Below are 26,924 nucleotides of genomic sequence, written 5' to 3' on the forward strand. Positions count from 1 at the left end.
TTTTCTTTGGGACTGAAATGAAAGTTGAATTTTCCAGTCCTGTGGCCACTGCTGAGTTTTCCAAATTTGCTGGCATAATGAATGCAGCACTTTAACAGCATCATCTTTTAGGATTTGAAATAGCTTAGCTGGAATTCAACTCCACTATTTCCACTAGTGGAAATCAACTCCACTAGCTTAGTTCATAGTAATGCTTTCTAAGGCTCACTTGACTTCACAGTCCAGGATATCTGGATCTAGGCGAGTGACCGCACCATCATGATTATCTGGGACATTCAGAGCTTTTTTTGTATAGTCTTCTGTGTATTCTTGTCACCTTTTCTTAATCTCTTCTGCTTCTTTTAGGTCCTTGCCATTTTTGTCCATTATTATGCCTATCTTTGCATGAAATGTTCCTTTGGTACCTCTAATTTTCTTAAAAAGAATTTTGCTGGTCAAAATGTGGTTCCTAGAATAGCATGATAGCCATCACCTGAGGGCTTGTTAGAAATGCAGAAACTCAATTTTCCACACCAGACTACTGTGTCTAGATTTTAACAAGATCTCTAGGTGGTGTGTGTACTCATAAACTTTGGAAAGTACTGTGTGAGAATATGCATTATCACAAGAAAATATCCTGTGAAATGTTTTAACTATATATATATATATATATACACACTCAGATACATGTGCACACACTCTTTTAATACAACAATACTGTGAGACAGTTGTTATCATTGTCATTTTAATGATGAGGAAAAATGAGGCATGGGGAGCTTAAATGTCTTGCCAATGTCATCACTAGTGAGTTGTAGGACTGAGTCCAACTAAGCAGTCTGGCCCCCTCCCATTAGAATGGTTCTCTTCATAATTAATTATTTAATCTTACATATTACAACAGCAACTAGGCTCACTTGTAGACATGAGACTAAAACAGAAATGGGAGAAGATAAAACATATCTGCACTTTATCTTAATGTATTTTTTAATCTTCTGAGAGCTAAAATTCTTCAATTTTGGAAAAAAACTAAGCCTATCTGGGAGTAGGCAAACAAAGAAAATCAATGTCCTTTAAAATCAAGGTCTCTTAAGGTCTTAGCTTGAATATGCTCCAATATTTCTTTCTTTTTGCAAAAATAGCATTGCTGAAACAGCTCTGAAAACTCAGTTTAATATCTTTGATTAATTTCACCCATGCATTGGTCTTTCACACTCTGTCCTGAAAGCAAACTGCTCTTTTTCCTATATTGAGTGATAAAGTATAGACAGATTTACTTCAGACTATTGGGTATTACAGAATCCTTCTAGATGAAAGTTTGTGTGTGTGTGTGTGTGTGTGTGTGTGTGTGTTTTACTTAGCCACAGTTTATATCCTTTGAAACCCTGAGGGGATATTTCAAAGAGTTACATGGGTATTGAATTGGGTTCACTGTATTTAAGATCTTTCCTCATGATATTTGGATTTCAGATATTATATTTTAGGAGCTAAGCTGTTCTGCAAAAAGTAATGGTTAGTTCTTTCAGAAGGGAAGTCTTATGGTAAAATATGATGGTACTTTTAATTGGAATTTTAATATTTGGACTTAATTATGGTTGAATCCCAATACTCCAATTTTATATTTGAATAAAAACAGATTTTTTTGTGAGCATATTCTTTTTTTCCATTTATTTTTATTAGTTGGAGGCTAATTACTTTACAATATTGTAGTGGTTTTTGTCATACTTTGACATGAATCAGCCATGGATTTACATGTATTCCCGATCCCCCCTCCCACCTCCAGATATTTACATGAAGTTTTTGATATACACTGCTCTCCTGTCCAATTCAGCTCAGAATCAAAGCTGAGAGGAGAGGACAGAACATTAAAAGACATAAATATTGCAATGTTTGTAGTAGTTCTAAACATGTAAAAGTACCTTTCATAGAAAATGAACTCTAGGAAAAAAAAGAAAAGAGAAACAGCTGAATAAAAAGCATGATGATTGAACAATCAAAAAGGCCTTTGGTGCATTCATAGTTCAAAAACATCTCTGATGAATACCACATTCTTGTGACTAGAGTCTGAATTAAGCAAAGAATCCCTGGATTTCTTGTTAATATTTAACTTAGCCTTAAATAATTTGCTACATTAAAGATTAACTTGCCACATTCTTTAAAAATACTTAGATATGTATACAGCTCTGTAAAACTTGTTACTCCTTCAAATCAAAATCAAGAAGTATTTATGCTTTATGAGGATACACATTTTGCAGATATAAGTAGGGTGTAGTTAAATAGAGCTATCAATTAGGAAAGAATTGTTTAATTCAGTTATGGATTAATTTATATGCATAGATCTACAAGGAAGTCAATCTAATCTGATCTGAACCCAATCCTGGAAAACTTGGCCATTAAAACAAAAATGATAGTGTGCCTATGAGCCTTATACTACATCACTAATGAGACAAAGAATAGAAGTAGAATCTTCAAAAAAGCAAGTTAAATCATCGGGTTTTTTTTTTTTTTTTTTGTACATGCTTAGATAACTTTGAGCTGTAAAAGCACTGCTATTTGTGAAACTAACAAGTATTTTTCTCAAACTATCTTTTTTAATTTCAACATGACTTTCTCAATCCTGAGACTTAACTTATGTGTCATCAATCTAGTATAAATAAAAACAAAGACACTTCCTAGGTAAGACAAACTCCTTCACACAATTAAAAAGTTTGAGCAAAGTGGCAGCTCTTTTTAGTTCCTAAAAGTTATCCTGCTTTATCTCTAGTTCTAGTCATCACCCATAAAAGACTGTTGTGATTTCTTCAAACAATTTTACTACATGGCACACTACTAAATCAATGGACTTGAGTCTATCAAAGTCATTTCCCTGTTAATTATAACTTCAGCATTCTGCTAGAAAATTGAAGTTGGATAGAATGACAGGAATTTCAGAATAGAGAAAGAGTTGTTTCCAGAAGAAAAGAAAAATATGCTCATATATTCATCCTGTATTTCAACCCCTTGAGATTCCTTTTATGTACTTTTCACAGTGTTCAGAGGAAATTAACCTTCAAAAAATCATTTTAATATAAATTTTCCCTGTAAGTAGTACACACACACATACACACATAAACACAATAAAAAAATGTATGTATATCAGATATTCATAGTAAAGATTAGATAGCTTTTATGATATAGTAATCATTAACATTCAGCATATTTACAATTTCCCCTATGAAACTTTCACTGGTTAGCACCAATAGCAATTTTGGAAATTATCTGTCTATATTGCTCAGTTGCCTTTCAGTTGTATAAGATCTAAATGGGTACCTTTTAAAATTTTTAATACAGGCCCTTGTCACATATGTTAAAAAATTTCCATATGGATATATTATAACATTCCCCTTGATGAATGGTAAATATTTAAATTTTATACTTGTCTATTCTCAACAAATTGCTTCATTTAAATTATAAAATATAGCTGCTTACCAACATCATTGACTATTCTAGTTTAGAACTTGATAAACATTAAATCCTGGTTTAGAACATTAAGCTATTGATCAAAAGATTTAAATCTCAGTTCTCATTTGCATAATGAGGGAGTTGGACTAAATGGTCTTTAGGTCCTTTAGAGCTCTGAAATTCAAAGACTATATAAATGGCAACATCTGAACATGTACATTTTGCTAGTTTAATAGATACAAAATTATGACCCTAGAAGAGGCATTAGAGATCAGTATAATCCTATGATTTTATAGCTAAAGAAGACACAATAAGGTTAAAAGGCCTGCCCAAGGCCACATTGCTAGTTAATTGCAGTGCCTGAATTAGAACCCTGTAGTATGCAAAATGATGGTCTAAATGAGATTATCTGCTGTGGTCTGTGGTAAAAATATTTCATTACTAGTAATTATAAAATGAAGTATTATAATAGAACTATTAGTCAACACCCAAATTTTTAAAAAGTATGATTTACATAGAATACCTCAAAGTAATATTTCAAACCATCTCTTTTCTCATTGCTTCTGAGAGCTATACCCATAAGAGGAGAAGTTTCTAAGAAAAAAGAAACTTTTAAAGGCTAATTTCATATACATTACTTAGAAGAACTTTTGTATGTAACCTATAAAATTTCCCCACCCCAAATTTTTTTTTTCCAATGTAAGAAAGATAAAAATAAACTGTCAGGTGATCATGTGCTTTATTTTTATTTTAGTGGAACTGAAACAATAATTACTATGATTATTGAATAAAATAGGGAAAAAATGGTTCAGCAAACACTGTCACTTCTATTCTCTATTTGGAATCTTCAGTATTCAATAAAGATGCAAATTAACAAATTGCAGAAATCATGGTAAGACAGATTGTCTATAAGCATTCATTATTTAGTGATTTCCTTGATATACTCGCTAGCTGTTGAGTGTTCTATTGACGCAATCAGTTATGACAGTTGCAATTTACTGTACAATTTAAAAGTGTCATGGGGCAAAATATACTGCTAAAATGCTTCTCATTTATTAAAATTTATAAATTGGTTTAAGACAAGATATTGGTTCGTGCCTAAAATTAAATAGTCCGTGTCCCCTAAGAGTTTCATCCTGCATGACTGGTTGTATTATTTTTCAAAAAACTTCAAAAAAGAACAAAATGGCATACATTCTCTTACAGGCTAAGAAAAGTGAGAAGCGAGAGATTAAGTAGAAGAAAGACAGAAGAAGGTCATGAAAAGTATTGCCTCATGGTTCATAAATAATAGAAATATAAATGTCAAATGAACTTTATTATAGAGTATAGGTAGGCTAATAAAAATTTAGATGCAGAGGAAGGCTTATTGTGAAGAAAAGACCACCTATTCTCTGTCACTAAAGGCGGGTTTTCAAGGTAACTGACATCCCAGACTTTAGAGCGTTGGCTTTCAAATGGCAGCTTGTGCCAAGCTCCTAGTTCTTGTCATTTTCAAACAGAAAAGACTTGATTGCTTTACTTAGAATGGCCTGCTATTGACTGATAAGCCTCCATCTAATCCATATTAGATTTAAGATACTAACGATATACTCATCTTAGAGGCTGTTACACAAATGGAATCCTGTAAATGTCTTCAAGTTTCCAACTTTAGGATTTACTTTTCATTTTGATCCATGACTTGTGACTTTTTTTTATTATTATTATCTCTAGTATAAATCCTTCATTGCCATTACAAAGCCTAGATACTTTAAATGAGATGTCATATTTCAACTGGCTTGTAAGGTGATTGCATTTCCTGCATAGGAAAGTCGGGTATGATAGGATGGTATAGTAAGTTTTGTTTCACCCCCTTTCTTATTATGATATATATTTTAACTTTCCTAAGTTTGAATTTTAAAAAATTGGCTTTCCAAACCATGTCAGTTTAAGTGATAAAACTAATACAAATTACAGAGCATCTGCCACGAGATCATTGTTTATATCTGCCTAAGCACAAGCTGGAATCAAGATTGCTGGGAGAAATATCAATAACCTCAGATATGCAGATGACACCACCCTTATGGCAGAAAGTGAAGAGGAACTAAAAAGCCTCTTGATGAAAGTGAAAGAGGAGAGTGAAAAAGTTGGCTTAAAGCTCAACATTCAGAAAACTAAGATCATGGCATCTGGTCCCATCACCTCATGGGAAATAGATGGAGAGACAGTGGAAACAGTGTCAGACTTTATTTTGGGGGGCTCCAAAATCACTACAGATGGTGAGTGCAGCCATGAAATTAAAAGATGCTTACTCCTTGGAAGGAAAGTTATGACCAACCTAGATAGCATATTAAAAAGGAGAGACGTTACTTTGCCAACAAAGGTCCATTTAGTCAAGGCTATGGTTTTTCCAGTGGTCATTTATGGATGTGAGAGTTGGGCTGTGAAGAAAGCTGAGCACCAAAAAATTGATGCTCTTGAGAGTCCCTTGGACTTCAAGGAGATCCAGCCAGTCGATCCTGAAGGAGATAAGTCCTGAGTATTCATTGGAAGGACTGATGCTGAAGCTGAAACTCCAATGCTTTGTCCACCTCATGCAAAGAGTTGTTGACTCATTGGAAAAGACCCTGATGATTGGAGGGATTGGGGCAGGAGAAGGGGACAACAGAGGATGAGATGGCTGGATGGCATCACCGACTTGATGGGCATGAGTTTGAGTAAACTCCGGGAGTTGGTGATGGACAGGGAGGCCTGGCGTGCTGCGATTCATGGGGTCACAAAGAGTTGGACAGGACTGAGCGACTGAACTGAACTGAAACTCATTTAGTATACAAACTATCAAATATACCTTATTCTTTCCCAAGCAATGGCAGATAGCTGAACTCTTGGGTGGAACCATTTTTACTAATCTATTTCTATACACTATTATTTATATAACACACCAGGGACTAAAATAAGCTGGAAGTCACAAACAGTATTCATGACTGCAATGATTTTTCTGTAAGAATGCATAAAAATGACTTTGATATTATTGTTAGTTTAAAAAATGTTACTCTATGTGAATATTTTTTTCTTTTTTTCAGTAGAAGGATAAAGCTAAAGCTGTTGTCAATTGGCAACACGATGGACATTATCAGGCATTTGTCTTTCTTTTACCTTCAGAATCCAGGAGCATTGAATTTAGTCCCTTTCTTCAAGTGGGACAAAACTAACAGAATTGATATTTGATAATGTACTCCTTAGAAATACTGATTGATTTACCTTTCAAAATCTGTGACTTCAGATTGTTGAGCTAATTTGAATTATTTATTTATTATACATTTCCCTCCCTGGACTGACACTACTACACAGGCTAAGAATGAACACAGTTTTAGGAAACTCTTCATATACATAGCAAGCTGAGCGAGAATTCGCCTAGGTGGATACTTAACCTTCAAAAAGAGTGTAACTTTTTAAATATGTTGTTGCAAAAACCACTACAATATTGTAAAGTAATTAGCCTCCAACTAATAAAAATAAATGGAAAAAAAATGCATAATCTAAAAAAAGGAAAAAACAAAAAAGAGTGTAACTTTGCTTTCTTAGTTTGAATGCATTTCCTATTTGTTTCATGTTACAATATTAACAAATGATGTCATTCACTTTTATTCTTGTTATGATATGGAAATTAATGTGTGGCTTTGTTAAAAAATGCATTTAAAAATATTGGAGGACTTATGAAGTCAAATTTCCTGGGTATTTGGCAACAAGAAAAAGTACCTAATTAAAATTTGTATGAGTAATATTTGTTAAATTGTAGATTTAGATGATTTTTTCTGACATCTTTTGGAAAAGTAATGGCTACTGTCCCCTTAAATATATAAACAAGTATTGTTCTTCTTTCTATTTATAACAAACTGAATTTTTCAGATGAGTAAGTAACACAGTGTTAGTATATCAAATTTGCCTGAAAAAAAAAAAAAAAATATGGATAGGTTTATTTTGCCTTTAGCTGTCTGACTCCTAATGTTCTTAATTATGAAGGGCTGAGTTTTAATGATCCATTATTAGGTGAGATTTTTAAAGTTACCATTTTTTTTCCACCAATTTCTACATTTAGAATTAGATATTCAACTAGTCAAACATTCAATTAATAATTACTGTGGTGCTATTCATGTCAACAGTATCTGCAGAACAAGACAAAATTTGGCATTTTTCTGAATAGTATTCTAATCAATAAAATTCTTCTGTATCAATTAATTAGATTACTTGTAGAGGATCAATCAAAATGTGTTCCAGGGAATGATTAATTACTTCATTTTTTTGTGAACTAACTAGTACCATGTTAAAAGTGCTAAGCATACCTGATCTAGTGAAAGAAAAGTGAAAGTCAGAGAGATGTGTCAACCTGAGATATACTCTAGTAGGCAGATTTATCATTTTTTTAAATTAATGAAAAAATATATTCCTTTTTATTTTAATGTAGAATTTCTTTAGCCCTAAATGTTATTGGAATTATGTTTTTTTTTCTTTTGCATAACAAGAAGGAGAAAGTAGAGCATTACAAAGCACTTTTTTTTAATTGATGAAATTTTACACATATCTTGTTATTTTAAATCCAAATTTTTGACAATAGACCAAAATTTTCAGGTAGAGAGGCTTCATTTCTGAAATGACCACATAAAATAAGAGGCTTCAAAAAATGCAGATGACATAACTTTTACAATTGAAAAATCATTAAAATGTGGAAGTCTTTTTTCCCCTTTATTTAGGAGGATTTTTTTTTTTCTGAAAATGAACTGTTACAACTAGTAAACTGAAGACTGATGAATATCTTTAGTAACATTTTTTTTTCACTATTTCTTCCAAAGAAACATGGATGTTTTCTATGATCAGTTAAATTATAGCATACTAGCAGATCATTAGAAATTTGAAAGTATTGTTAATGTTTTTGTTCCAGTTCACCCATAGTGAGAGAGTAGCAAAACATCCTCTATTTAAGGGGGAGAAAACACACACACACACACACACACTCACACACACACACACATGTTGGCTACATGTGTATGAACTACTCAGAAATCTCTAAAGTTTAACATGGTAGACTAATATTTCCATGTGTCTCACTAATATTTCCATGTGTCTCAGAACTTAGTCTGAATTATAATATTAGAACAATGCTTTACAAAAGAATGTCATAAAGTATGTTTAAGTCTTATCTTCATAAATTATATTTTACCTGATGCTACTTGCAAATAAATATATATTCAATGTATGAACATAAAGTGAAAATGAAAGTGTTACTTGCTCAGTCGTGTCTGATTCTTTGTGACCACATGGATTGTAGCTCACCAGGCTCTTCTGTCCACAGAATTTTCCAGGCAAGGATATTGGAATGGTTAGCCATTTCCTTCTCCAGGAGATCTTCCTGACCAAGGGATAAAACCCAGGTCTCCTGCATTGCAGGCTGATTCTTTACCATCTGAGCCACCAAGTTAACCATATGAAATAGTGAAGTGAAAGTTGCTCAGTCATGTCCAACACTTTGCAACCCCATGGACTGTCCAGTCCATGGAATTCTCCAGGCCAGAATACTGGATTGGATAGCCTTTCCCTTCTCCAGAGGATCTTCCCAACCCAGGGATTGAACCCAGGTCTCCCACATTGCAGGTAGCTGAGCCACAAGGAAAGCCCTATGAACATAGGGCCCTATGTAATCTAGTGTGTTTAGAGTAGTCTCGAGAAGATCACACTGTCCTAAAGTCTCTTAATGCTATATCTTGACATATGCAATTCTCAGCAATACATAGTCATATTCTGTTTTCTACTACGGCCATGGTCTTGTAAGTCTCCACAAGATTCTTTGAAAATGAAAAGATATAATCTGTTACAGTATTCACAGTAACCCAGATGCAACCAATAATACTTTATATAGGCTGGATTTTTGTTTGCTTATATTTTTACTAATTAGCTAGCTTCAAAGAGCAGGGTCTATTTGAAATTATACACATAATATGATGGGGTTATGATGGGAGAAAAGCTCTGTGACATTGGCCGTCAGCCAAGGAAGAAAAAACTTCATAGAATGGTATTAAGTAACCCTCATACCAAAAGCTAAAGTCAGGAAATAGTAATTGTGAAATTTAAAAACTAAAAAAAAACCTTCAAGTGGAATGAGACAGAATATTTTATTAAACTTGTCTCCTGAAAGAGAAATGATTGGACTGAGTCTTCTTGTTTCTACTTTATCTTAAAAAGGGAAGTTAAGGGGGCAGTCCTAAGATGACACATGAATAGGATGGGGAGACCCCGTTCGCCCCCACAAATTCATCAAAAGATCATTTGAATGCTGAGCAACTTCCACAAAACAACTTCTGAATGCTGGCAGAGGACACCAGGCACCCAGAAAGGCAACCCATTGTCTTTGAAAGGAGGTAGGACAAAATATAAAAGACAAAAAGAGAAACAAAAGAGTTAGGGATGGAGACCCGTCCCAGGCAGGGAGTCATGGAGGAGGAGAAGTTTCCAAACACCAGGAAACCCTCTCACCAGCGGGTCTGTAGGGAATTTTGGAATCTTAGAGGGCAACATAACCAGGAAAGGGAAAAACAAAAACAAAAACAAAACAAAACAAACAAACAAACAACAACAAAAAACACAGAATGCGTGCCTAATGGCAACTCCCAGCAGAGAAATAGCCCAGACACTTGCATCTGCCACCAGTGAGCAGGGGCTGGACAGGGAGGCATGGGTTGTATGCTTAGGGTAAAGACCAGAGGACAATCTGAGGGAGCTAAGGTGAGATAGCAACCCAAACTGTGGGGTAGCGAGAAAGAAAGAGAGAGAGAGAGAGAGAGAGAGAGAGAGAGAGAGAGAGAGAGAGAGAACTTTCCTGTGAAAAGTTCTAACCTAAAGTGCAGCCTGGCCCACACACAGAACAAAGGATTGAGTGAATACCAAAAGAGAGCTAGCGAGCTGTAGATCGGCCAATCCTCCCACTGGAGGCACAGAGGCAGGTGGGCAACAGCCAGAGCCAAAAGACAAGGGCCAATCTTGGCCCCAGAGATGGCATCCTTCACCAAACTGTGAGCAGGCTCCCAGTTGCTAGCCAAATCTTCCTGGGATCCTGGATGGTTGACATCTGCCAGGAGGGCTGTAGCCAGAGATCAGCTCCCCAGAGGAGAAGCATGTCACACCTGAGATGGCATTCTCGTGGCATACCCAGTAAACTGAGCGACTGGGACTGGGGAGGTGATTAAGATGCACAGCCCACGTGGGACAGTGCGCTTGCCAAGCACTTGGTCGCCTGACCTGCTTGGACCTAGAAAGGGCACAAAAAACACACCCAAGCTAGTCTGTGCCTTTGTGGAGTACCTGAGAACCTGAACTTGAGCAGCTTAGACCTGGGAAGTGCATGAAATGCAGGGTCCGCTTTGGACAATACCCCTGCAGAGCAACCTGGAGCCTGAGGAGTGTAGACCCAGAAAGCACACGCCACTGTGAGCTGGAGCAAGCCCAGTGTGGGCCATACACTGCCAGTACTCCCCATGCACACCAGTGATATTTGTTTCCAGTGTTCTTCCCTCCACACAGCACAACTGAACAAGTGAGCCTAAATAAATGACCCCCTTCTGCCCCTTGTGTCAGAGCAGAAATTAGACACTGAAGAGATTTACCAACAGAGGGAGCCAAAATAAACAAAGAAGAGGGAGCCACTCTGGAAGTGACAGGTACAAGAGATTAAAACCCTGTAGTTAGCATTAACTAAACATTGGAAGGGGCCTATCGACTTTGAGAAGTATAAGTTGAAACAAGCAACTGTGTTAAACTGAATTGACCCCATGTTGCCCTCAACAGCTCCAGAGAAATTCCTATATTTTTACTACTATCATTTTTAATTTTTTAAGTTATTTATTACTCATTACTCCTTTAATTATCATTTTTATAACTTATTAACTTACAAAAAATACCCTATTTTTAAAGCAAATTCCATATATATATATAATTTTTATAATTTTTGTGATTGATTCTGTTTTGTATTTTTAATATTGTATTTTTGAAAGTCTAAACACTAGATTTTTAATCTTTGCTTTTGGGTATTTCTTATCAATTTTGTACCTTTAAGAATCTAATCTTCAGTACCCATTTTTACTTAGGGATGTGATTTCTGGCTTGATAGCTCTCTCCCCTTTTGACTCTCTATTTTCTTCCCCAGGTCACCTCTATCTCCACCCTCACCCTTCTCTTCTCTACTTAACTCTGTGAATCTCTCTGTGTTCTGGGCTGTTGAGAACGCTAAGGAAATTGATTACTGGCTAGATTTGTCTCTCCCCTTTTAACTGACCCTCTTCTCCTCCTGGTCACCTCCATTTCTCTCCTCCCTCTTCTCTTCTCTATGTAACTCCATGAACCTCTCTGGGTGCTCCAGACTGTGGAGAGCACACAGGGAATTGATTACTGGCTAGATTGCTCTCTCCCCTTTTGATAACCCCTCTTCTCATGGTCACCTCTAACTCCCCCCTCCCTCTTCCCTTCTCCTTATAACTCTGTGATACTCTCTTAGGGTCTCTCACTGTGGAGAATCTTTTCACAATTAACCTAAATGTTTTATCATCTGTGCTGTATGGATGGAGAACTCTTGAGGCTACTGTAAGAAAAAGACTGAAAGCCAGAGGCAGGAGGCTTAAATCCAAAACTTGAGAATACCAGAAAACTCCTGACTCCAGGGAATATTAACTGATAAGAGCTCATCCAAAAGCCTCCATACATACCTACACTGAAACCAAGCTCCACCCAAGAGCTAATAAGTTCCAGAGCAAGACATACCATGCTAATTCTCCAACAATGCAGGCACATAGACCTAAGCATTAAAATACAGGCGGCCCAAAGTCACACCAAACCCATAGACACCTAAAAACTCACTACTGGACACTTCATTTTACTCCAGAGAGAAGAGATCCAGCTCCACCTACTAGAACACAGACTCAAACTTTCCTAACCAGGAAACCTTGACAAGTCACTACTCCAAACTGCACCCACCCCCCACCCCCCAGCAGGGAGCAACCTCCACAATAAAGAGGAACCACAAACTTCCAGCCCACAGAAAGGCCACCCCAAACAGAGCAAGCTAAACAAAATGAAAAGGCAAAGAAATATTCAGCAGGTAAAGGAACATGATAAATGCCCACCAAACCAAACAAAAGAAGAGGAGAAAGGGAGTCTACCTGAACAATAACTCAGAATAATGATAGAAAAGATGTTACAAATTCTTGAAAACCAAACGGAGTTACAGATAAATAGACTAGAGACAAGGATTGAGAAGATGTAAGAAATGTTTAACAAGGACCCAGAAGAAATAAGAAAGTATCAGTCAATAATGAATAATGCAATAACTGAGATCAAAAGAACTTTGGAGGGAACCAACAGTAGAATAACTGAGGCAGAAGATAGGATAAGTGAGGTGGAAGATAGAATGGTGGAAATAAAAGAAGCAGAGAGGAAAAAAGAAAAAAAAATAATAATTAAAGGAAATGAGGGCAACCTCAGAGACCTCTGGGACAATGTTAAAAGTCCCAACATTCAAACCATAGAAGTCCCAAAAGAAGACAAAAAGAAAGCCACGAGAAAATACTTGAGTAGATAATAGTTGAAAACTTCCCCAAAATGGGGAAGGAAACAGCCACCTAAGCCCAAGAACAGGATAAACCCAAGGAGAAACACCCCAAGAAACATATTAATCAAATTAATGAAGGTCATACACAAAGAACAAATATTAAAAGCAGCAAAGGAAAAGCAACAAATAACACACAAGGGGATTCACATAAGTATAACAGTCGATCTTTCAATAGAAATTCTTCAGGCCAGAAGGGAATAGCAGCACATACTTAAAGTGATGAAAGAGAAAAACCTACAACCCAGATTACTGTACCCAGCAAGGATCTCATTCAAATATGAAGGGGAAATCAAAAGCTTTACTGACAAGCAATAGTTGAGAGAATTCAGCACCACCAAACCATCTCTTCAACAAATGCTAAAGGATATGCTCTAGACAGGAAACACAGAAAGGGTGTATAAACTTGAACCCAAAACAACAAAGTAAATGGCAATGGGATCATAATTATCAACAATTACCTTAAATGTAAATTGGTTGAATGCCCCAACTAAAATACAAACACTGGCTGAAAGTATACAAAAATAAGACCCCTATATATGCTGTCTATAAGAGACCCACCTCAAAACAAGGGATGCATACGAACTGAAGTGAAGGGCTGGAAAAAGATATTTCACACAAATGGAGACCAAAAGAAAGCAGGAGCAGCAATAATAATATCAGATAAAATAGACTTTGAAATAAAGGCCGTGAAAAGAGACAAAAAAGACACTACATAATGATCAATTGGTCAATCCAGGAAAAAAAAATCACAATTATAAATAGATATGCACCCAACATAGGAGCACCACAATATGTAAGGCAAATGCTAACAAGTATGAAAGGAGAAATTAACAATAACACAATAATAGTGAGAACTTTAATAACCCCACTCACACCTATGGATAAATAAACTAAATAGAAAATTAGCAAGGAAACACAAACTTTAAATGATACAATGGACCAGTTAGACTTAATTGATATCTATAGGACTTTTCACTCCAAAACAATGAATGTAACCTTTTTCTCAAATGCACACGGAACATGTTCCAGGATAGATCACATCCTGAGCCATAAATCTAAGCTTGGTAAAATAAAAAAAAAAAAAAAAAAAAACTGAAATCATTCCAACCATCTTTTCTGAACACAATGTGGTAAGCTTAGATGTCAACTACAGGACTAAGCTAATAAAAATACAAACATATGGAGGCAGAACAACACACTTCTGAATAACCAACAAATCATAGAAGAAATCAAAATATGCTTAGAAACAAATGAAAATGAAAACATGACAACCCAAAACCTATGGGATTCAGTAAAAGCAGTGCTAAGGGGAAGGTTCATAGCAATACAAACTTACCTCAAGAAAGAAAAGAAAAATCCAATAATAACCTAACACCTAGAAAACTTGAAAAAGAAGAAATAAAGAAACCCAGGGTTTGTGCAAGAAAAGACATAATAAAAATTAGGGCAGAAATAAATGAAAAAGAAACAAAGGAGATTATAGCAAAAAGGAACAAAACTAAAAGCTGGTTCTTTGGGAAGGTAAATAAAATTGACAAACCATTAGCCAGACTCATCAAGAAAAAAGGGAGAGAACCAAATCAACAAAATTAGAAATGAAAATGGAGAAATCACAACAGATAACATAGAAATACAAAGAATGATGAGACTACTATCAGCAACTATATGACAATAAAATGGACAACTTGGAAGAAATGGATGAAATCTTAGAAAATATAGCCTTCCAAAACTGAACCAGGAAGAAATAGAAAATCTTAACAGACCCATCACAAGCATGGACATTGAAACATAATAAAAGAAAAAAATAATAATTGTCTAACAAAAAAAAAAGCTCAGAACTGGGAGACTTCACAGCTGAATTCTACCAAAAATTTAAAGAAGAGCTAACACCTATCCTACTCAAACTCTTCCCAAAAGTTTCAGAGGAAGATAAACTCCCAAACTCATTCTATGAGGCCACCATCACCCTAATACGAAAACCAAAGATACCACAAAAAAGGAAAACAAAGACCAATATCACTGATTAACATAAATGCAAAAATCCTCAACAAAATTCTGGCAAACAGTATCCAACAACATTTTTAAAAGATCATACATCATGCCCAAGTGGGATTTATCTCAGGGAGGCAAAGATTCTTCAATATTCACAAATCAAACAATGTGATACAGCATATTAACAAATTGAAAGATAAAAACCATATGAGTATCTCAATAGATGCAGAGAAAGCCTTTAACAAAATTCAACATCCATTTATGATAAAAACCCTCCAGAAAGCAGGTGTAGAAGGAACATACTCAACATAATAGAAGCCATATGTAATAAACCCACAGCAAACATTATCCTCAATGGTGAAAGATTGAAAGCATTTCCCCTAAATTCAGGAACAAAACAAAGTGCCCACTCTCAGCACTACTATTCAACACAGTTTTGGAAGTATTAACCACAGCAATCAGAGAAGAAAAAGAAGTAAGAGGAATCCAGGTTGGAAAAGGAGAATAAAAACACTCACTGTTTGGAGATGGCATAATCCTCTACATAGAAAATCCTAAAGACACCATAGAAAATTACTAGAGCTAATCATTGAATATAGTAAAGTTGCAGGATATAAAATTAACGCACAGAAATCCCTTGCATTCCTATACATTAACAATGGGAACACAGAAAGAGAAGTTAAGGAAACAATTGCATTCACCATTGCAACGTAAAGAATAAAATACTTAGGAATAAATCTACCTAAAGAAACAAAAGACCTATATATAGAAAACTATAAAATACTGATGACAGAAATCAAAGAGGACACAAATAAATGAAAAAATATACCATGTTCATGGATTGAGAGAATCAATATAGTGAAAATAAGTATACTACACAAAGCAATCTATAGATTCAATGCAATCCCTATCAAGCTACCAACAGTACTTCTCACAGAACTAGAGCAAATAATTTCACAATTTGTATAAAAATACAGGTAACTTCGAATAGCCAAAGCACTCTTGAAAAAGAAGAATGAAACTGGAAGAATCAACCTGCCTGACTTCAGACTATACTACAAAGCTATAGTCATTAAGACAGTATGGTACTGGCACAAAGACAGAAATATAGATCAATGGAACAAAATAGAAAATCCAGAGATAAATCCATTCACCTATGAACTCCTTATCTTTGACAAAGAAGGCAAAAGTATACAATGGAAAAAAGACAATCTCTTTAACAAGTGGTGCTGGGAACTGGTCAACCACCTGTAAACCACCTGTAAAAGAATGAAACTAGAATACTTTCTAACACCATACACAAAAATAAACTCAAAATGAATTAAAGATCTAAATGTAAGACCAGAAACTAAAAAACTGCTAGAGGAAAACATAGGCAAAACACTCTCTGACATAAATCACAGCAGGGTCCTCTATGACCCACCTCCCAGATTAATGGAAATAAAAGCAAAAATAAACAAATGGGACCTAATTAAACTTAAAAGCTTTTAAGCAAATTAAGAAATTATCAGCAAGGTAAAAAGACAGCCTTCAGAATGGGAGAAAATAATAGCAAACGAAGCAAGTGACAATGAATTAATCTCAAAAATATACAAGTAGCTCATGCTGCTCAATTCCAGAAAAATAAATGACCCAATCAAAAAATAGGCCAAAGAACTAAACAGACATTTTTGCAAAGAAGACATACAGATGGCTAACAAATGCTCAACATCACACATCACACATTATCAGAGAAATGCAAATCCAAACCAGCATGACGTACCATTTCACACCAGTCAGAATGGCTGCTATCCAAAAGTCTACAAGCAATAAATGCTGAAGAGGGCGTGGAGAAAAGGGAAACCTCTTACACTGTTGGTGGGAATGTAAACTAGTACAGCCACTATGGAGTACAGTGTGGAGATTCCTTAAAAAATGGAAATAGAATTGCCATACAACCCAGAATCCCACTGCTGCGCATACACACTGAGAAAACAAGAGTAGAAAGAGACACGTGTACCGCAGTGTTCATCGCAGCACTGTGTACAAGAGCTAGGACATGGAAGCAACCTAGATGTCCATCGGCAGACAAATGGATAGGAAAGCTGTAATACATGTACACCATGGAATATTACTCAGCTATTAAAAATAATGCATTTGAATCAGTTATAATGAGGTGGACAAAACTGGAGCCTATAATACAGAGTGAAGTAAGTCAGAAAGAAAAACACCAATACAGTATATTAACACATATATATGGAATTTAGAAAGATGGTAATAATGACCTCATATGTGAGACAGCAAAAGAGGCACAGATGTAAAAAGCAGACTTTTGGACTCTGTGGGAGAAGGCAAGAGTGGATGATTTGAGAGAATATCATTGAAATATGTATATTTACCATTTGTGAAATAGACGATCAGTCCAAATTTGATGCATGAAACAGGACACTCAAAGTCAGTGCACTGGGACATCCTAGGGGGATGGGGGTGGGGAGGGAGGTAGGAGAGGAGTTCGGGCCTGGGGACACATGTGTACCAGTGGCTGATTCATGTCAGTGTATGGCAAAAATCACTGAGATATTATAAGTTAATTAGCCTCCAATTAAAATATATTGATTAATTTTGAAAATTAAATAATTAAAAAGAAAAGAATCCACCTACAATATAAGAGCCACAGGAGACATGGGTTCAGTCCCAGGGTTGGGAAGATCCCCTGGGGAAGGGCATGGCAACCTACTCTAGTATTCTTGCCTGGAGAATCCCCATGGACAGAGGAGCCTGGCAGGTTACAGTTCATAGCATCGCAAAGAGTGAGACACGGCTGAAGCAACTTAGCACACATGCACAGGATGGAAGGAAAGGATGGGGGCAGAACACTGTTTTCAAGTGAAAGGCTATGCAGAATTATTCTATATAAAAATTAAAATCTACCCCTCAGGCCAGTGTGAGGAGGGAAGACCAGAGTCCCTTGCTTGTTCACGTCATCATGCTCTGCCCCTATCTACAGATACTGAGTAGTATGGATAAGGCATACTCTCTTTACATTTCGGCTCACATTTCTACCTCTTCCCTCAATCTGCCTTTCTACTAAAAAGGAAAATAAGAGTTGATACACTGAAGGGAAAACTGAAATATTAAGATAGCAACCTGAGACGTCATCATACTTCTTAATTGTTTAAGATGAAAAAAAGAGAATCTGATTTTATTTTATTAATGATTGTCTGATATCTTTTGGTTAGGGAATATGTTCAAAAGTTACTTTGCCTAGATAGTGTTCTATGTGTGCACTTTTAGCTGTTGGAAATCATATTGAAATATCACATTATGGAAATTATGTGAAATTAAGCATATCTTAAAAGGAGAATTTGAAATGAAGTCGAATGTTTTATATTTTTAATTAAAAAAAGAAATTTACTTTTAAAAAAAGATAAGTTAGTATTTTTGGCAAAAGACTCAAGAGAATAGATCACATAATTTCTTCATCTAATTAGCAGATTTTTATCAACCTCGAAAGTATATTTTAAAATGGTATTAATAAATCCCTCTTGCAAATTTTGGAGAAAATCTTATTCATAAAAGTTATAATTCTATTTGTTTTTGTGAACTTACAGAGAATTTTCAGATCTATTTACTATTTTGGGCAATTCATTAGTAGAAAAGAAAGCAGATTGAGGATGTGATGCATTTCAAAATATGAAATGAGAACTGCATAAATTAATTCTATTGCTTAAGGACAGCATTTATTTCCTCTAACAGTTTACATTCTTATTTGTAGTGCTATTGACTAACACTGCACACTTTATTGGCATCTGCTGCATATCACAAAACCCATTATTATGTACTATTTCAGAGCTATAGAGCTTCTTTTTGAAGAATTAAAGTACCTTACTATCTGTATTAGCCTAAAGAGATGATTTTGCTATGGCAAATTTTGTCATCAGCTGTTTTTTTCCCTTAAATCAAAGCAAAACGTACATGTATATGCTAAAAATCTCACTAATATGCCATATTAAGATAATAGACTTCATTTAAAGTGAAATATGCTTCTGCACTTATATTATGGTCCTTTATTGTCGAAAATGAACAACATTCTCTTAGAACATGATTTAGAGGGAAATTTCTGTTTCATCGGTAGACTAGGTAGCTAATATGACTCAGAGCAAAAATAAATTTTAAACATTAAGACATAAATATTGTCACAATTATACAGAAATGAATATTCATTTTAATTATCTATACCCATTATATAGTTTATTAAAATAATAAGTAGCAAAAATATATCATTTGTAGTATCATTAGTATTGCCTACAGCCATTGCAACTTTAAAATAAAGCATAATAAAGTACTTCACTAACTTGAAATTTTCCATTGCTTCATCCTATAGAGTAATTATGAACAAAATATTTAGTATTCAAAATTATTATAGTGTCAATGTGATGAAAGAAGAAAAATGTTTAGTCCCTGGTAGAAACAAGCTTTAAAAATAAAGCTCTCAAATATGTCAGTTCATAGATTTTTACTAACAGTTACACTTTTTTTTTTAAGTATGGTTGATTTACAGTATCATATCAGTTTCAGGTATATACTTGCACTCTACTAATAAAATCAATTCCTGCAAAGAACTCTTCATTGAAATGTTTTTAAACAACTGCCTATTAATATGTATAATTGAGATAAATTAAGCTATGCTTAATTTTAAATGTCTTATAATAAAGTCTAACCCATGCCAATGTGGTATGCTCCTTTAACTATCAATAATATAACATCTTAGTCTTATTCAGCTTGAAAATATTTTTCAGGGTTATGTCCATACTGTGGATGCTTCCTCTGAGTTTACTCTTTAATGATTGCTATACAGTCTTCTAAGAAAAGTGTTTAGTAATGCATGTAATATGCAAAAGAATCAGTTCTATTTTATAAAAATGATGCTTATTTCATCTATATACTTCTGTTACAAGGTAGTGGTAGGTCTACAATTAAAACAATAGTCTATGAAGTAATAAAGAACAGCCTTTGCTTAATGCATATTTGTTACTTATTACTATATTCTTATTAGAAATTGACTCTGAGTTCATTATAGCAGAAGATACAGTCACAGCCATGTATTTCCTCCAGAAGTCATTATGTCATGTTACACATAAGTAAATGAAAGGTAGATCAGCATTGTATATTACAGAATAATTTTTCATCCTTAGAATGAATGTTGATAAATTGCTTTAAAATTGAATATAGAGATAGATGTTTAGTACTTTCTGAATTTTGTGTCTAAAATGTCTCTAAAATGTTCATATTAAAAACATCTTTAATAGCCAGCATGTACTTTTGTTGGGGCTCCCCTGGTGGCCCATACAGTAAACAGTCTGCCTGCAATGCAGGAGACCCGGGTTTAATCCCTGGGTCTGGAAGATCCCCTTGAGAAGGAAATGGCAACCCACTCAAGTATTCTTTCCTGGAAAATTCTATGGACGGAGGAGCCTGGTGGGCTACAGTCTACTTTTGTAGTGCAAAAAAGTTTGTTATACTGTCACTGGTTCTTAGTATGTATGTTTAGTCTTAGATATTATCCTGATGTTTAACCAATAATTTCCTTTTTTTTTTTTTTTTTTTTAGTTTAGAAAATACGGATTAAAACACAATGATAGGGAGACCATTTTGTTCTCAAAACTAGAGGTTTACTTAAATTATATATCCATACAATCCATAATGCTCAAAATTTTAGGAAACAGGAAGAATAAAAGTAAAAACAGACCCCAGCAAGGGCCACAAAAGAGATTTATAATTATTGATAAACAGGATGCTATAAAGCATGAGACTCTTGGGACAAATTCAGAGGGAACAGTTCATAGTCTTGAAAACAAAATATGATCCTGGGGTCAGAAAACCAACACCAGACTGTTTCTCAACTGCCATCTCAGAGTTACATGTTTTACATATCTGGTGGAAAATCTATAGATAAGAATATTAGTCTGAGTTATTTATTTGTTATTGATTACTGTTTCTTAGTTCCTCAGTGGTTAATGATCACTTTGTTTTTTGGCCCTGAAGGCCACATGAGTTATAGCTTAACCCCCTTCATATTCTTTCCTTCATGGCTGAAAGTATAAAAAAGCTGGCTTGGATTCGGTTTCGGCACCTTCACATTGGAGCGGTGTTGGTCCCCTGATCCTCTCTTTTCACTGAATTATTGTGTCTTGTTTCTCATTCTCTCGCCGTATCGTGCTTTAGGAAACCCTGCTTGCTGAGCTGGTCTCGAAAAAAATGCCTTTCAAAATTTCTGTTTAATGTTAACTTATCTTATATGTTACTTGGTCTCTTTTTTCTTCTTTCTACATCACATATATGGCAAACTTTTTTGGACCTATACAATTTTATGTATATAAAACATATCTGAGGCAAAGTATAATTCTTCAAATACAAGAATCTCCTGAGATATGTATAATCTTATAAAATTTTGTATTTCCCAAAATTATGAAAATATAGGGATTTTCAAGATACGTGTTCAAGATAATTTAATGAACTTCATGATCCTTTTTAAGAGTTCAACATTTCTGAACTGTGCAAAATATAGCCTTTAATGCCTTCAATCTGAAGATTAAATCTGAACATCTTTCTAAACAGCAACATGGCATAAGGTATGTGGTTTCAATACATTACTGAAAACCTCAGACCAGTTTTTCTACCTTGGAGTCAGGATCACTCATTTCCTCAAAAGAATTAATTGTCTATGGTTCTTATCATTGTTAAAAATTAAAAATAATTTATATTAATTATAAAATTATTTCTGTACACAAATAAATAAATAAAATGAACTGTCTGGTTTTGTATAGATAGATAGATAGATATAGATAGATAGATATATGCATAGGTAAATAAAAAGTTCTATCTATGCCTAGACAATGTGACTATTTGATTTCATAGCAAATTTCAAAGTAGATATGATCACAAATTTCAAAAATTATAAACTGCTGCATATATGCCTTCCACTTAATTTTGTATTGCTACCTTTTAAAAATGTGTTACTAACACATTTAAATTGGCCAGTGTTATTATGGTTACAGTTGTTTTACTTGCAAACACAATAAGCCCTTTAACTTCAGGACTCGGGAGGTATCAACTTACTGGATTCAGGGTCTGAGTTGCCATCCCCTTCAGTGCGGTTGTTGTTTACAGCATGATCAAAGTACTCCTCCTGAGGATAGCCAAGGGGCAGGGCATGGGATGTGCTGGGAAGGCTGCCTGCATCATGGTCTCCCAGTCCACCATCACTGTTGCTTTCTTGAGAGCCTTCTGGTAGGTGAAATGTGACACGCCGCTGGGACTGAAAGGAAAACAGAAAATTATAGGGTTTCAGCTATGATCTGATTAATTGCTTAATGCATCCAATTTAGAAAATGTATTATTTCAGCTGTCTAGTGAAGTCACATTAACATTATCTTGAGTTGTGAACAATTTCAGGCTTTTGTAAATGGTTCATTCTGTGTTCAAACCGGCTTCACCTGGCAGCAGAGTTGCTTTTATTACATTTTTAAGCAGGGCGCATCCAGTTACAGGATAAAAGTCAACTTGTTCTAAAGCTAGAGGCTGTCACCCATGTAGACATTCAAGCACATTGGAAATTCTGATAATCATTTGAACATGGGTTTATTTAACTATAATTTGACAAGATTTCATTTTTTGAACAATAAGCCTGAATAAATATTAAAAAAAATGTTATTGCTATATCTATAAGATTCTGTCTAGCTGAAACAATAAATAATAATACAAATTTATTCAATCATGTAGACTTACAAATTAAAGTTACAAGCCATCTTTTCCAAGAGTCTTAGGGGAAATATTTTGATTTGGAATTTATTTAAATTGATTCTATACTCTAAAAATAAAAATAATTAGATGGTATGGATAACAGGTGATAATTATAGAAGCAAACTATAGGTTTCATCTCTGATGGTAAATATAGCAGAACATTAAAAACATACACATGCCAACATATAAAGGTGAAGCATTTGAAGCATTTGGTTCATGATATCCAGTAGTGTGATAACTTCACCAGATGTAGCAGTGATTTTGTTTGCAGAATTGCTATATGTAGTAGTTACTCTCCAAAATAGCCCTGACAATAAACCTCACCTCTTGGCATTCAAATCTTTATGGAGTCCTCTACCACAATGAATATGGATAAATCCTGTGTAACCAAACCTTGTAGCTTGTGCCTTGCTCCCTCAGAATACTCATTCAAGAAAATCAGCTGAATTGAAAGAAGTATGACTAATGGGAGACAGCCATACCATGAGGAAGTTCAAGCTGCCCATGTAAAAAGAAAGGTAACAAATACAATACCCAGAAAGACAAAGCTGCTCCAGCCATTCAAGTTCAGGTGCCAAATATATATGTGAAGAATCCATTCTGGGCATTTAGTTTATGGCCTCATTTGAACCATCCATCCCAGCCATCTCCAGATATTTGAGCCACATGTTTGAGATATCAGTCATTGTAAAGCAGAGATAGAAATCTCTGTTGTGTACCATCTAAATTCCTGACCTAAAAAAATGTCAAGTACAACTGGTTTTTGTTTTATGCTCCAAAGATCAGGGACAATTTGTTATGTAACAATAGATTAACCAAAAGATTTAATTACTAGTAGCATGAAAGATGCAATTCAGAGATAATTACGAAATTTATGCATCTCAAAGGGTACATGTAATCAGGTACTAGGAATTTCCATGAAAGAATGCATATACTGTCACAAGTTCAGGCTTGATAGTCAGCCATTTCTTCAGAGGCTGATATTGCTATAGACTGTACGCTTGTGTCCTCTCAAAATTCATATGTTAAAAACTAATCCCCAGCATAATGGCACTTGGAGGTGGGATCTTTACAAAGTGCTTAGGTTACAAGGGTGAGGCCCTCATTAATGGGATTAGTGTCCCTATAAAACCAGCCCTAGATACCTCCCTCTCCCCTTCTTCCATATGAGGACACAGTGGGCTAATTTTGTCAGTCCAGCAAAGCTGCATTTTTCTCTAAGAAGCCATAAGATCATTTAGTTATAGATTAAACTTCATTTGATTCTAAAAATTATTTATAGTTGTTAACATATTTTCAGTTACTTCAAGTAAAATATTACAATTTATGCTTATGCAACTTTATACTATAGACATTTATCTACAAATAGTTATTGTATATAATTGAATGTCAAAATAATACTTAAGACACAAATTAAAAAGTCACTGTATATAAAATAAGCCAGTTTAGCATGAGACTAATTCACAGTTGGTGGTGCTAGTGGTAAAAAACCCACCTCCCAATGCAGGAGACAAAAGAAACATGGGTTTGATCCCTGGGTCAGGAAGATTCCCTGGAAGAAGGCATGGCAACCCACTCCAGTGTTCTTGCCTGGAGAATCCAATGGACTGAGGAGCTTGGTGGTGATTACAGTCCATAGGGTCTCAAAGAGTCGGACACAACTGAATCACTTAATACACATGCATCACCATAATTCATAACTGCTAAAAGAGATATTTCAATTTTCTATTAAGACCAAGCCATATATTTCAAGTATGTCTTATATTTCAAGTTTATCATTTAACTTTTTAAAAGCATTTGACCTAGAAAATAGAATCTATAAAGGAAAATAATTACTGCTGACAAAAATAAATGAATCTAGAGTTTTTAACACGTGTTAGTTAAGCATGGAGTCATATTGTTTAGTCACTAAGTGTGTCCAATTCTTGTAAAACCAGTACTGTAGCCCACCAGATTTCTCTGTCCATGGAATTTACAAGGCAATTATACAGAGTGGGTTGCCATTTCCTTCTCCAGGAGATCTTCCTGACCCAGGGAATGAACTCAAGTCTCCTTCATTGGTAGTTGGATTATTTACCACTGAGCCACCAGGGAAGCCCATGGAGTCATACACCCTAACAGAATTAAAAATGTGTCAGCTACAAATTGGCACTTCCCTGTCAACTAAAAAAGCATGTGTCAGAAAATGAACAACCACCACAAGGGCATTTGCCATCTGCCTAAACGGAGATTGAACCTGTGCTGCTTCAGCTGTTTACCTTCAATACCCCCTGGGGGAATTCAGGGTGTAGAGTGAGGCACTCTGTGCTCCAAGGAGTCTGGTGGAACAGGTCTTTAGGTAAATACATATTTTCAGAAATTGATTTTATGATCCCAATCCATGTTGTTGTTGTTGTTGCTGTTGAGTCGTTCAGTCATGGCTGACTCTTTACAACCCCATGGACTGCAGCATGCCAGGCTTCCCTGTCCTTCAACATGTCCTGAAGCTTGCTCAAACTCATGTCCTTTGAGTTGGTGATGCCATCCAATCATCTCATCCTCTGTCATCCCTGTCTCCTCTGCCTTCAATCTTTCCCAGCATCAGGGTCTTTTCTAGTGAGTTGACTCTTTGCATCAGATGGCCAAAGTATTGGAGCTTCATCTCAGCATCAGTCCTTCCAACGAATATTCAGGACTGATTTCCTTTAGAATTGACTGATTTGATCTCTTTGCAGTCCAAGGGACTCTCAAGAAGCTTCTCCAACACCACAATGAAAAAGCATCAATTCTTCACTGCTCAGCCTTCTTTATGGTCCAACTCTCAAATCCATACATGACTCCTGGAAAAAACATAGGCTTGACTAAACGGACATTTGTAGATAAAGTAATGTGTCTGTTTTTTTAATATGTTGTCTAAGTTTGTCATAGCTTTCCTTTCAAGGAGCAAGTGTCTTCTAATTTCATGGCTGCTGTCACCATCTGCAGTGATTTTGGAACCCAAGAAAAGGAAGCCTGTCACTGTTTCCATTGTTTCTCCATCTATTTGCCATGAAGTAATGGGACCAGATGCCAAGATCTTCATTTGTTGAATATTGAGATTTAAGCCAACTTTTTCATTCTCCTCTTTCACCTTCATTAAGAGGATTTTTAGTTCCTCTTCACTTTCTGCCATAAGGATGGTGTCATCTGCATATCTGAGGTTATTGATATTTCTCCCAGCAATCTTGATTCCAGATTGTGCTTCATCCAGCCCACCAGTTCTCATGATGTACTCTGCATATAAGTTAAATAAGCAGAGTCACAATATACAATCTTGATGTACTCCTTTCCCAATTTTGAACCAGTAGGTTGTTCCATGTCCGGTTCTAAGTGTTGCTTCTTGACCTGCAAATAGGTTTCACAGTAGGCAGGTAAGGTGGTCTGGTTTTTCCATTACTGTAAGAATTTTCCACAGTTTTTTGTGATCCAAATAGCGAGGTCAAGAAGCAACACCTAGAACCGGACATGGAATAACAGACTGGTTCCAAATTGGGAAAGGAGTACATCAAGTCTGCATATTGTCACCCTGCTTATTTAACTTATATGCAGAGTACATCATGTGAAATGCTAGGCTGGATGAAGCACTAACTGGAATCAAGATTTCTGGGAGAAATATCAATAACCTTGGATATGCAGATGACACCACCTTTATGGCAGAAAGTGAAGAGGAACTAAAAAGCCTCTTGATGAAGGTGAAAGAGGAGAATGAAAAAGCTGGCTTAAATCTTAACATTCAACAAATGAAGTTCATGGCAGGTAGTCCCATCACTTCATGGCAAATAGATGGGGAAACAATGGAAACAGTGACAGACTATTTTGGGGGCTCCAAAATCACTGCCGATGATGACTGCAGCCATGAAATTAAAAGATGCTTGCTCCCTGGAAGAAAAGCTATGACAAACCTAGACAGTATATTAAAAAACAAAGACATTACTTTGCCAACAAAGGTCTGCCTAGTCAAGGCTATGGTTTTTCCAGTAGTCATGTATGGATGTGAGAGTTGGACTATAAAGAAAGCTGAGCACTGAAGAATTGATGCTTTTGAACTGTGGTGTTGGAAGAGGCTCTTGACAGTCCCTTGGCC

At 35.5% G+C, this 26,924-nt stretch overlaps 1 protein-coding gene across 6 annotated transcripts in view; it reads right to left on the reverse strand.

Moving 5' to 3' along the window:
• PCDH11X (protocadherin 11 X-linked) overlaps positions 1-26,924 on the reverse strand; it is a 904,836-nt gene that overhangs the window by 294,493 nt on the left and 583,419 nt on the right. For all 6 annotated transcript variants that reach the window (XM_061136650.1, XM_061136649.1, XM_061136648.1 and 3 more), the window contains one exon: positions 22,139-22,337. In XM_061136650.1, the coding sequence (XP_060992633.1) occupies positions 22,139-22,337 (199 nt within the window). The remainder of the gene's footprint in view (positions 1-22,138; positions 22,338-26,924) is intronic.

The sequence above is a fragment of the Dama dama genome, chromosome X, assembly GCF_033118175.1.
Source record: "Dama dama isolate Ldn47 chromosome X, ASM3311817v1, whole genome shotgun sequence".
NCBI classification, from domain to species: Eukaryota; Metazoa; Chordata; class Mammalia; order Artiodactyla; family Cervidae; genus Dama; species Dama dama.